At 43.7% G+C, this 13,028-nt stretch overlaps 1 protein-coding gene across 10 annotated transcripts in view; it reads left to right on the forward strand.

The window, feature by feature from the left end:
- Window positions 1–13,028, forward strand: part of agrn (agrin) — a 279,791-nt gene that overhangs the window by 257,838 nt on the left and 8,925 nt on the right. For 5 of the 10 annotated variants that reach the window (XM_036988106.1, XM_036988109.1, XM_036988113.1 and 2 more), the window contains 8 exons: window positions 531–621; window positions 4,251–4,415; window positions 5,341–5,452; window positions 7,078–7,089; window positions 9,177–9,293; window positions 10,181–10,364; window positions 10,695–10,782; window positions 11,817–11,840. In XM_036988106.1, coding sequence (XP_036844001.1) covers window positions 531–621; window positions 4,251–4,415; window positions 5,341–5,452; window positions 7,078–7,089; window positions 9,177–9,293; window positions 10,181–10,364; window positions 10,695–10,782; window positions 11,817–11,840 — 793 coding nt within the window. The remainder of the gene's footprint in view (window positions 1–530; window positions 622–4,250; window positions 4,416–5,340; window positions 5,453–7,077; window positions 7,090–9,176; window positions 9,294–10,180; window positions 10,365–10,694; window positions 10,783–11,816; window positions 11,841–13,028) is intronic. The other 5 variants (XM_036988111.1, XM_036988114.1, XM_036988115.1 and 2 more) reach the window with 3 other exon arrangements.

Below are 13,028 nucleotides of genomic sequence, written 5' to 3' on the forward strand. Positions count from 1 at the left end.
GAAGCCTATGTAGTGTGTGTGTGTGCATGCCTTTTGTACGTGTGTGTGTGTGTGTAGCTCAAGGAACTGAAATCCTCTCCCCCTACACTCTGTAAACTGGCTGAGTTCCAAGGTAGCTCTTTCCTTTCCTTATTATGACAGCCGGTTTGACAGTTTGTCTGCAGCGGTGCCCCTATTCTCCTCTCCTCTGTGAGCGTTGTTAGTCGTCTCCTGCGCAATGGCTAATTAGCTTTCTCATCTCCGTCTGCCTCCCTTCCCCACCCTGACTCAGCGAGCTAATCCTGCCTAATTACCAATGAAAAGAGCCTTGCAGCCCCAAACTGTGTGTCGCACACAGTCTGGGTGGATGAAGACTAGGCAATCCTTGTTATCTAAAACGGACCCCCTGGGTGGGTAACACCGAGTTCACCCAATGTCCCCCTGACTTGATGCATAAGCCATATTATTGCCGTACACATGCATAGTGCTGTCGTAAGGATGACATAATGCCTGTTGTAATGCATTCCGTTTTTTTTTTTTAAATGTTTCAGTGTCGGAGAAGAAAGGGGCCTACATGCCGTTCTTTAGCGGAGACTCTTACCTGGAGCTGAAGGGATTGCACACCTACGGTCACGATCTCCAGTAAGTCAAACACTCTTTTCACTACACAGACTCTACGAATTACACACAAACGACAGCATGTTTCCACATGATCTACCGGAGTTGGTACTGAGGAGCTGTGAATTGATGTAATTGCAGATAGATACTTTAAGCTGTGCCTTGGGCAGAACAGTCCTATGGTGGATAGAGTAGAATAGAATTAAGTGGAATGAATCGTCCTCCAGAGAAACAGAATTCTATAGAAATATAAAGTACTTCATTACATTTTGTATGTTGTCGTCTATGGTGGGAATCCTTGCCAGTCTTGTGTAGGTCACACAAAGGAACACACAAGCACAGTTACAGTCACATAGAGGACATACAGTGTCTTGAGAAGGTATTCACACCCCTTGACCTTTTACACATTTAATAAAATAACGGTAGCGAGGCTATATACTCTGTTCTGGCACAGAGTCAATGTGCGGGGGCAGTGGTTAGTTGAGGTAATATGTATAGTTGAAGTTGGACGTTTACATACACCTTAGCCAAGTACATTTAAACTCAGTTTTTCACAATTCCTGACATTTAATTCCAGTAAAAAATCCCCGTTTTAGGTCAGTTAGGATCAACACTTTATTTTAAGAATGTGAAATGTCAGAATAATAGTAGAGAGAATGATTTATTTCAGCTTTTATTTCTTTCATCAAATTCCCAGTGGGTCAGAAGTTTACATACACTCAATTAGTATTTGGTAGCGTTGGCTTTAAATTGTTTAACTTCGGTCAAACGTTTCGGGCCTTCCACAAGCTTCCCACAATAAGTTGGGTGAATTTTGGCCCATTCCTCTTGACAGAGCTGGTGTAAATGAGTCAGGTTTGTAGGCCTCCTTGCTCGCACATGCTTTTTCAGTTCTGCCCACACATTTTCTATGGGATTGAGGTCAGGGCTTTGTGATGGCCATTCCAATACCTTGACATTGTTGTCCTTAAGCCATTTTGTTCTTCAGCTTGCAAGCCCCTCCCCATAACGAGGGTCATTATGACCAAACAGTTCTATTTTTGTTTCATCAGACCAGAGGACATTTCTCCAAGAAGTACGATGTTTGTCCCCATGTGCAGTTGCAAACCATATTCTGGCTTTTTTATGGCGGTTTTGGAGCAGTGGCTTCTTCCTTGCTGAGCGGCCTTTCAGGTTATGTCGATATAGGACTCGTTTTACTGTGGATATAGATACTTTTGAACCTGTTTCCTCCAGCATCTTCACAAGGTCCTTTGCTGTTGTTCTGGGATTGAGTTGCACTTTTCGCACCAAAGTATGTTCATCTCTAGGAGACAGAACGAGTCTCCTTCCTGAGTGGTATGATGGCTGTGTGGTCCCATGGTGTTTATACTTGCGTACTATTCTTTGTACAGATGAACGTGGTACTTTCAGGTATTTGGAAATTGCTCCCAAAGATGAACCAGACTTGTGGAGGTCTACAATTGTTTTTTGAGGTCTTGGCTGATTTTTTTTGATTTTCCCATGATGTCAAGCAAAGAGGCACTGAGTTTGAAGGTAGGCCTTGAAATACATCCACAGGTACACCTCCAATTGACTCAAATGATGTCAATTAGCCTATCAGAAGCTTCTAAAGCCATGACATCATTTTCTGGAATTTTCCAAGCTGTTTAAAGGCACAGTCAACTTAGCGTATGTACATTTCTGACCCACTGGAATTGTGATACAGTGAAATAATCTGTCTCGTCAACAATTGTTGGAAAAATGACTTGTGTCATGCACAAAGTAGAAGTCCTAACCGACTTGCCAAAACTATAGTTTGTAACAAGAAATTTGTGGAGTGGTTGAAAAACAAGTTTTAATGACGCCAACCTAACTGTATGTAAACCTCCGACTTCAACTGGACATGTAGGTAGAAGTTAAGTGACTATGCATGGATAATAAACAGAGAGTAGCAGCAGCGTCAAAATGAGGGGTGGGGACAATGCAAATAGTCCGGGTAGCTATTTGATTAACTGTTCAAGAGTCTTATGGCTTGGGGGTAGAAGCTGTTAAGAAGCCTTTTTGTCCTAGACTTGGCGCTCCGATACAGCTTGCCGTGCGGTAGCAGAGAGAACAGTCTATGACTAGGGTGGCTGGAGTCCATGGCAATAAGTTCAGGAGTAAAAAATGGCTTAACAAGTCACACAATAAGATGAATGGACTCACTCTTTGTGCAATAATAGTGTTTAATATGATTTTTGAAGGATTACCTCGTCTCTATACCACACACATAGACTTATCTGAGGTCCCTCAGTCGAGCAGTGAATTTCAAACACAGATTCAACCACAAAGACCAGGGTGGTTTCCCAATGCCTCGCAAGAAGGGCACCTGGTAGATGGGTAAAAAAAAGCAGGCACTGAATATCCCTTTGAGCATGGTGAAGTTATTAATTACACTTTGGATGATGTATCAATACATCCAGTATCCACAAAGATACAGGCGTCCTTCTTAACTCAGTTGACATAAAGGAAGGAAATGGTGTCTTTAAAACAGTTACAGAGATTTAAATGGCTGTGACAGGAGAAAACTGAGGATGGTTCAACAACATTGTAGTTTCTCCGTAATACTTACCTGATTAACAGAGGGAAAAGAAGGAAGACTGTACAGAATACAAATATTCCAAAACATACATCCTCTTTGCAACAAAGTACTAAAGTAAAACTGCAAAAAAAACAAATTTGTCCAGAATACAAAGTGTTATGTTTGGGGCAAATCCAATACAACACATTACTAAGTACCACTCTCCATATTTTCAATAATAGTGGTGGCTGCATCATGTTATGAGTATGCTTGTAATCGTTAAGGACTGGGGAGTTTTTCAGGATATAAAAGAAACGGAATGGAACTAAGCACAGGCAAAATCCTAGAAGAAAACCTGGTTCAGTCTGCTTTCCGCCAGACACTGGGAGATTAATTCACCTTTCAGCAGGAAAATAACCTAAAACACAAGACCAAATCTACACTGGAGTTGCTTATAAAGAGCACAGTGAATGTTCCTTGAGTAGCCGAGTTACAGTTTTGCCTGAAGTCTGCTTGAAAATCTGTCAAGAATTGAAAATGGTTGTCTAGCAATGATCAACAACCAATTTGACAGCACAAATACTTAAATAATAATAGGCAAATATTGTACAATCTAGGATGTGTAAAGCTCTTAGACTTACCACGAAAGACTCACAGGTGTAATCGATGCCAAAGCTGATTCTAACATGTAGTGACTCGGGCGTGAATACTTATGTAAATGAGATTTTTCGGCATTTGCAGAAATTTCTAAAAACAAGTTTTCACTTTGTCATTATGGGGTATTCTGTGTAGATGGGTAAGATTATTATACTTTTTTTTACAATCCGTTTTGAATTCAAGCTGTAACACAATAAAATGTGGAAGAAGAAGAAGGGGTGTGAATACTTTCTGAAGGCACGGTCGTGTCACATTATGAAAAGGTCAGATAGACAGACAGAACAACTGAAAGACAGACAAGCACCGTAGACCAGTGGCTAATACCAAGTCTGGCCTCCGTTCAGTGCCGGTATTTGCTTTCCATTTGTCTTTTGCCTGGCGTTTGTTTACTCGTGATGTTTGTGTTTTGTCTTTGCCTGGTTGTTTACCATTGTTGTTTGTGTTTTGTCTGCAGCCAAAAGGTCAGCATGACAGTGGTGCTCATGGCCAATGACTCCAACGGCATGATCTTCTACAGCGGCCAGAAGACGGACGGCAAAGGTGACTTCATCTCCCTCTCCCTCAACGACGGCATCCTGGAGTTCCGCTATGACCTGGGCAAGGGCCCCGCTGTCATCAGGTGGGCACCGCACTCGAACCCCATAGTGACTCTAGTCTAGAACCCCACAGTGATTTTACTCTAGAACCCCATAGTGACTCTCATCTAGAATCCCATAGTACTCAACTTTAAAATTGCATAGCGACTAATCTAGAGCCCCATGGTTACTCTAGTTTAGAACCCCATAGTGACTCTCATCTAGAATCCCATAGTACTCAACTTTAAAATTGCATAGCGACTAATCTAGAGCCCCATGGTTACTCTAGTTTAGAACCCCATAGTGACTCTCATCTAGAATCCCATAGTACTCAACTTTAAAATTGCATAGCGACTAATCTAGAGCCCCATGGTTACTCTAGTTTAGAACCCCATAGTGACTCTCATCTAGAATCCCATAGTACTCAACTTTAAAATTGCATAGCGACTAATCTAGAGCCCCATGGTTACTCTAGTTTAGAACCCCATAGTGACTCTCATCTAGAATCCCATAGTACTCAACTTTAAAATTGCATAGCGACTAATCTAGAGCCCCATGGTTACTCTAGTTTAGAACCCCATAGTGACTCTCATCTAGAATCCCATAGTACTCAACTTTAAAATTGCATAGCGACTAATCTAGAGCCCCATGGTTACTCTAGTTTAGAACCCCATAGTGACTCTCATCTAGAATCCCATAGTACTCAACTTTAAAATTGCATAGCGACTAATCTAGAGCCCCATGGTTACTCCAGTTTAGAACCCCATAGTGACTAGTAAAGAAACCCGCTGCAACTCTAGTCCAGAACCCTATAATGACTTTTGAACCCCATACTGACTGTAGAACATAGTCTGGACTCCTTGTTAGCCGGGTTATTTTGGTCTCTTTTGATTTTAGATTGTACTTGTGTGTGTTGTTTTGAGACGTCCCTAACCTCTTGACTCGTTTGTGTGTGTTCCTCTCATGCAGGAGTAAAGATAAGATCAAGATGGGCGTGTGGAACACAGTGAACCTGGAGCGGGCCAATCGAAAGGGAGAGATTAACATCAACGGAAAGGACCCAGTCAGAGGAGAGTCGCCGGTGAGACAGACAGAGAGAGTTAGCATGCTAGGCTTATCAGACGTCTTTATGATTAGCCTAGCTATTAGCATGCAAGGCAAACCGGCTATGAGTATGCTATCATACAAGGCAATATGCAGCCTTTGCTTGTGCTTAGCCTGCGCTACTGGGGAGGATGGGCCCGTCCGTGGTAATGGCTGGAGTGGAATTAGTGGAATGGTATCAAATACATCAAACACATGGAAACCATTCCACTGTTTGATGCCATTCCATTTGCTCCATTGCAGCCATTTTTATGAGCCATCCTCCCCTCGGCAGCCTCCTGTGATATGCCCTTATCAAAGGATGCGTTCAACTTAATGCACTGTATACTCCCAGAGTTCACTGTTGATGATACACCAGAGCTGACTCGGCAAAAACATTTCCCTAGTTGAGGACGGGCATACACACTACCGGGGTTGTGTGTGAAAACACATTCCACTGTCTTCTGACAGCTCGTCGAGGTGAGAAATAGTTTGCTCGAGACGTAGAGGGCACGCTTGACAGGTTGTCTCTTATCTGGAAATGACTCCTCCCTTTTTTTAAAAAATCATTTTTATCTGCCATATTCGACTCTGCTGAAATGTCTAAACAGTAGTACAATCTTGTTCCTATTTGTTCCATTCACGAAACATAACCTCTATGGCCCGAGTGGTATACACCCGTTAGTATGACTTAACTGATACCTTTGAGCTCCGAGTGAAGCAAAGACCTTCAATAGCGTTCTTTGGAGATGCTGTATATAGATGGGAAAGACGGAGAAAATAAATAATGATACCCAAGCAATAAACCAGATACATGGGCCTAAGTGAGAGAAATCTAATAGCTGGATGTGTCCGCAAGTCATCCAATTATATTAAACAGTGTAATTTGTGATTAGAAACATGTACACCCGCACGCATGTCAACTCCAAAGACGCCTCATGCAAGATGCTCTGCTGTCTCCTTTTCGCTCTTTTTTTTTTTCTTCCTGTTCTTTGTATGGTAATTATGTTTCACTCCAGCAACATGGGCAGAAAATCATATTAAAAGAATAGAACAGGGAGAAGGGAAAAGAGAGAGGGGGGGTGAGCGAAGGTTGGTGGAGCTCAATGCGAAGAGGCTCCATGCAGGATTTTGCTGGCAGCTAATTCTCTCCTACTCCTGCGTTTACAATGACGAGGGGAGCCAGGGTGTCCCGCTGCACTCAGAGAGCGTCTTTGATATAGATATCTTACGAAAAGTAATTATACCTGGGATGGTAGTTTCAGTATTGCAGGATATCTTTCAACAGAACATTTTTGCCACAAATCCATGCATGCTTTCTCACACAAACAGAAAAAAACACTGTCTGCAGTGGCTATATGGTGGATCTGAATTCTGTCTGAGCCACAGTGGTTCTAGATCCAGCTGCAACTTCCTTATTAAGGTCAATTTCTCTTTTTCGTTTATTTTGCGTGGCAGCCTTCTGACCTTCGGGCTTCACAGTTTGTGTTGTGTGGTTTTATGTTGGTTCGATGTGTGTGTGTGTTGCATGACTCTCCGCACACCGACATCCGTTGTTCGCTCTCTCTTCTGATAACCTTTTTTCCCTCCTTTTCTCTTACTGTGTGCTGTCTGGAAACTAAGAAATCACGGAAGGTAATAAGTCCCATCCACCTTAGACATATTTCATTCCTCCCCTTTCAGCTTCAATTTCATTTCTCCACTTCTCATTCCCATGCGCCACCATATGACAGTTATTAGACGATAGAACTGACAGGGGGAAAGGGTCTGTATTTAGTGCTACCATTTCATACACAGTACCGAAGTAGAGACATTTGTTAAAGAACTCGGTTTGGCTTTCACCTCAGTCCATCTGCTGCGTAGGCGGAGGGAGGGAGGAGGGGAGTCGGTTATCTTTCTGACCGCCATTGTTCCTCGCAACAATGAAACGTGTTCATTAGTCTCTCGTGGGCGGGGATTTCTCTCCTGCGCCGTGTAGCAGCCGAGAGCGAGAAGAGGAGCGAGAATAAAGTAAAGAGAGAGTGGGGTGCCAAGCCAAGCCGGGCTGTTCTTTTGTCATGTACTTTCTTTTGTGAAAGAGAAACAAAACTCTCCATATCATAAAGTCACTCACTCACTCACTCGTTCACTCATAACCGCACACGACAGCACTGACAACGTCCATTCTATTACACTGGCCTGTTAGCAGCGTCCAATTCACTCCTATTCAGAATCCAATATGACCATTCAAATGGATAGAAACCATGTTTATTATATATTATTATAAAACTCATTATTAATGGATTGGATTTATATATCCATTTTTAAAATGCTTCAAGTTGTTTACATTATAACGGGGAGAATCGCATGTCAACTTTAATCCTGAATCAAAATAGAGTTGATCCCAACTGTTACTCTTCACTTGTGCATCCCCTTTAGCTAGTGTTAGGGATTATAGGAAACCGGGCCCATTTCGGCACTTTGTTATCCCCAGGCAGCCACAGGTGACCCACTCGACTGGGCTGGAGGTCTTGGCCCGGGTCTTCCTTTCTGTCAGAGCTCACTCCAGGCGCACCACACAGCAAAGCCCCACTGGCCTATACCTTCCACCCTCCAGCTCCCATCTCAAATAAAAGCAGGACCCCATGCCAGCTCTCTTCACACATAACCCATGTTTACTTGGCCACTTTCATTATTTTTCCACCAATTACCTCGGCTTTTCCCTCTGGCAATTACTGCCCTACATAAACATAAAGATCCGTAATTCCTCCCTAAGAGTGGGCCTGTACTTCCTGCGCAGAAGGAATACTGTCGTAATTGGAGGCAGCTCTCCTGCACCTTTCTGGATGGAGCAAGGGCCTGATTTCATGATCGTCTGCTGCGCAAATGAACGGCCAATTAAAGGCTGCGGCTCGCTCGGTGCCGGAAAGGTCGCCGGTATAATCAGCCATTCATTAGAGAGACTTTCATTTAAAAAAAACTTTCCATGCCGTCTCTCCAGCCGCACCAGGCGACTCTCTTTGTAGCCCTTTTCTTGTGTTTTGTACTAGATAACGAATAATTGACTGTTCGGAGAGTGGCGCATAAATCAATTATGTTTCGTAATATATCAAGTTTATTGATGTGGAAAAGGAAGTAGTCTAGTTATAGCGAATTGCCCTGCACTATATCAAGGCTGTTTAATTCCGGTCCTGGAGGGCCGAATCACTTCTGGTTTTAGTTTCTACCTGGTAGTTAATTGCACTGACCTGCCTGGTGTCCCATGTCTGAGTCATTCCCTGATTAGGAGGAGAGGATGAAAACAAGAAGTGCACTTTATAGCCTTGCACTATGTAGATAGATATATCTTTAAAAGGAGACATCTTTTTCACTGTTATTAGTCTCGTGCTATGGCTAAACAAAAATTAACAAAATACTGAAAACGGGTCTCATTTGTGTTGGTCAGGTGTCTTTCTAGTCCCTGTTCACAGGAGGTTGGTGGCACCTTAATTGGGGAGGACGGGCACGTGGCAATGGCTGGAGCAGAATAGGTTGAAAGGTATCAACAACATCAAACACATGTGTTTGATATCATTCCATTCGCTCCGTTCCAGCCATTACTATGAGCCGTCCTCCCCTCAGCAGCCTCCATTGTACCTGCTATAGGGTTCTAGTGCCTATTATTACAGTTTTGGTCTCTGGTAGGGTTCTAGAAGATTTCTAGACCCTGTTATATAGGGTTCTAACCCATTGTCTCTCTCCAGAACCAACACACCGCTCTCAACCTGAAGGAGTCTCTGTTTGTGGGTGGTGCTCCTGATTTCAGCCGGCTAGCAAGGGCCGCCTCGCTCAAAGATGGCTTCAAGGGGACCATTCAGAAGGTGGGTGTCCTGTCCCCACACACAATCCTCAGCAGATATGTTTAGCCACACACCCTGTTCAGAAGGTTTGGCAAAGGTTTCTATCAGTTCTGTAAATGATCAACAACTATCGATTACATTTTTGAAAATGTAAAATAGGTATTTGACATCATTTAACTGTGACACAATTTTGATTCTACCTTATACATACATGGATAGCTATATTTGAACACAATTTAGTGATGGACAAGAACATCAGCTGCCTACACTTGATGGCAGACCTTTACAGTGACCATTGTAAGGTCAAAGGTCAGCTAGTTTATCAGTGCTGACGGTGGCTGCTTTTCTTTTGGCTTACTGTACTAATAATAGAATAGAACACATTTGATGTCCCTCCATGTTTCTCAGCTCAGATCTTTTCCCTGACAACTTTCCAGCTTGTTTGTTCTCCTCCGCAGCAAAAGGCTCGTCTTTGAGTGCCAAAAATGGCCTTCCAACAAAGGCAGGATGTTACTTAATGCTAGCTAGCGTCAACGTGTCATTAGCTCTTTCTCTTAGAAAACTTTCCTTTGAAAGCACCAAGTTAATCAAAGCTCAGTCTAAAAGTATGTTTTAGCAGTTATTTGCTGAATTAATTAGTAAGTGACTTGTAAAGTAAAGTCGTTATTCATGTGTCTCGAGTTTGAGACGAGGGGAGTTGAAATGTGTAATGTGTTGTATGCAGTATGTATGCTGCATCGACTTGTCATGGCTATTTAATTACAGTCCTCGAGGGCCATAGCCCTGCTGCTTTTCACTGTTTCCTTCTAATCAAGGACTGATTCAGACCTGGGACCTGAGGTAAATCAAGGCTACACAGTGCACTATGACAGGTCTAAGTCCCCTCCCTCTCTATTCTCCCTGGTCAGATCACCCTGATGGGCACGCCCATCCTCCGGCAGGAGAACGCGCTGCACTCCAGTGACGTGGCCATGTTCGAGGGCCACTCCTGCAGCCGTGAGCCCTGCCACAACGGGGGTCGCTGCAACCCCCTGCTGGAGAGCTATGAGTGTGTGTGCCTCCTCGGCTTCACAGGCACACACTGTCAGAACAGTAAGCGAACAACGATCCTGAACTCAATGCAACGTTTTGTCAGTAATATCGACGTCATGCTAGTCTTAGTGTCCCCCTCTGTTTTATCATTTTCACATGTACGCACACAGACAGACATACATGCTACACACACACGTGCATACTACACACACATACACTTCACCATTCCCATTAACCTTGGACGTATGCCCTACTGTCACTTCAAACCATAAGTGCATGAATGCTCATCCCATCACCATTGCCTGACTCTACTTAAAGGAGCCATGTTTTCCTATTGATTAATGTGATCATGTTCGATGTTCGTCTTCCTCCTTGTCCTCTTCCTCGCAGCCATCTTCGAGAAGTCCGCCGGGGAAACGGAGTCCATCGCCTTTGACGGCCGGACATTCATTGAGTACCACAACGCCGTCACCAAGAGGTAAAGTAGAGGCCATCTTGTCCATCAATTCTAATGCTAATGGCCTCCGATGCTAGTGCTAATTGGGTTGAGCGAAATTAGCTCCGATGTTAACACTAACCGGAAGTTGCGAAATGGCTAATGGCCTCCCCATTCATATTCCACTGCAGTAAGTGGTGGTGACAGGGTTGATTATTCCAGGCCCATTAGAGGCTCCGTAGTGAACCGGGCGTTAGCTAATAGTTCAACCACTTCCCCTGCACTGTCTCTGGTTTTGACTGAATTTCGGTAATTAGCGGCACGGCGAACAATTACGGCATCGCCCCGAGCACCCCCCTCGCCCTCTGTGCGCCGAGGCGGACTGAGCCGACACACACTTATATACACACACACACACACCATGCCATACTATACCAGCATGGCATCATCATAGGCTTTTGTTAAAATGGGGTTCAATTTAATCTTCTTTTAGACTTACAGTATGTGTGACTGTGTCCTTCAAATTAGCAGTCCTAAAGTGTCTGTGGCAATTTTTAAAGACACACCAGCTATAACAGGAATAGCCGGATGCTGTAGGTGTAAATGGTTTCTATACTGGGTGTGGAAGAGAAAAACGTTTCCTGCCTTCCAGGCGGCCACTTATACATTTGGTCCTCTACCATCCTTCCACGTCTTCCATGCTGGCACACCCGCCTGCAGGTTGGCACGCATGAAATGTTTGTGATGAGGAACCTGAAAAGACATGGAACATAAGGCTGCCCATCCAGATCCTTCACAAGTGTTCGCACAACATTCCAAGGCGTGAAAATGGGAGAAACCGACAGTTAATTTGTGGTCTTATGAGCACACACACACGGAGCACATGTGCATGCACGCGCGCACACAGGGCGCATCGTGAGAGAGATTTTTAAGATCTGTCTTTATCCCCTGTCTGTTGTCCTCGTTAAGGCTGTCAGATGTCTGTGCTGCAGTCCATCTGTCCGTCTGTCTTCTTCTGTCTCTTGTCTGTCCGTCTCAAATGAGTGTTCCTTGTCTGTCCTTCTGCTGCACTCAAGCCAACTGACCAATGAGATTCCGGAGTAAGTACGCTCAAATGAGTCCCCAACATTCCCAGGTTTAGTCAAAGCCAGACTAACCTAACTAATACAAAGCCAGACTAACCTAACTAATACAAAGCCAGACTAATACATTACGATAGTTAACACAAAGTGACAGATAATATCTTTATGTTCCGTCTATGTCATCTTCATCACCTTCCTCTATGCAGATCGCTATCATGTGTATAATATTTAAATAGGCCTACAGGATTTTACCTTCAAACTCCATGCCCATAATTGGATTAGATTTGTTTTTTTTCATTCCAAATTCCTCATCACACTCCAGTCTAAATGAACGCATGACTGCATGAATCCACAGAAAGCAGGTGCTATACTGTATGCATGGTTGTAACTACATTCGCCACGACCAGAAATGTTTCCACGCACCTTATATTGGATGGTATTAACTGTCATGTTGAAATGAACGAGACCCCTTCTTAACTGCAAGATTATGGACCAACATGTTTCCCCTTCCTCAGTCCCGCATCGATTCTTTAACTGACTCCTCTTGGGTAACAATTTGATTTTAGTTTATTATTAGTTTCCTCTTCGCTGTTCTTAGCTTGGTAAGTAACCTCCTGAAAGAACAACAGAAAGCAGGGAAGTTGGATTTAGGTTGATTTATGCCAAGCAGATTCACCAGATAATTCGATATACAGATTCAAGCCCCTGTCATTTCCGCTTAATCCAATTTCCAACTGTAATTAGGAATAATTATTGAGTCGGCGGCGGCGGAGAAGGACGACTGTCGTGTTAATCAAGGAGTTATTTCCTCTTTGAAAAATGATTTCAAAGAAAGACCTCAAATTGAGGCCCGAGAGGGCATCGATATCCGTTAGGGCGATGATCGTGGTCCTTCCAGCTGGACTGGCCAGAGCTTTATTAGTTGTCACTTCCTGTAAGGGTGAAGGGTGCGATTAGCGGCCAATCTAGGCCAAACCAGAGCTTGCCGGCACTCTCTCTCCGAGCGAATGGCATCGATTCAACATTATCTGGTGTTGGAACAGGGATTAATGAGTGAATTAACAAATGAATGAATGAATTCCTCAGAGGAACGTTATTACAACGTGATTACAACACACAGACCACCACTGTCACCCTGGGCTAATGTTGCTGTTACTATTTACAGCAGCCAAGATCAGTCTTCATTGGCTGATGCCTCCTCTTTTG

This window comes from Oncorhynchus mykiss, chromosome 9, assembly GCF_013265735.2.
Source record: "Oncorhynchus mykiss isolate Arlee chromosome 9, USDA_OmykA_1.1, whole genome shotgun sequence".
Classification (NCBI taxonomy): domain Eukaryota; kingdom Metazoa; phylum Chordata; class Actinopteri; order Salmoniformes; family Salmonidae; genus Oncorhynchus; species Oncorhynchus mykiss.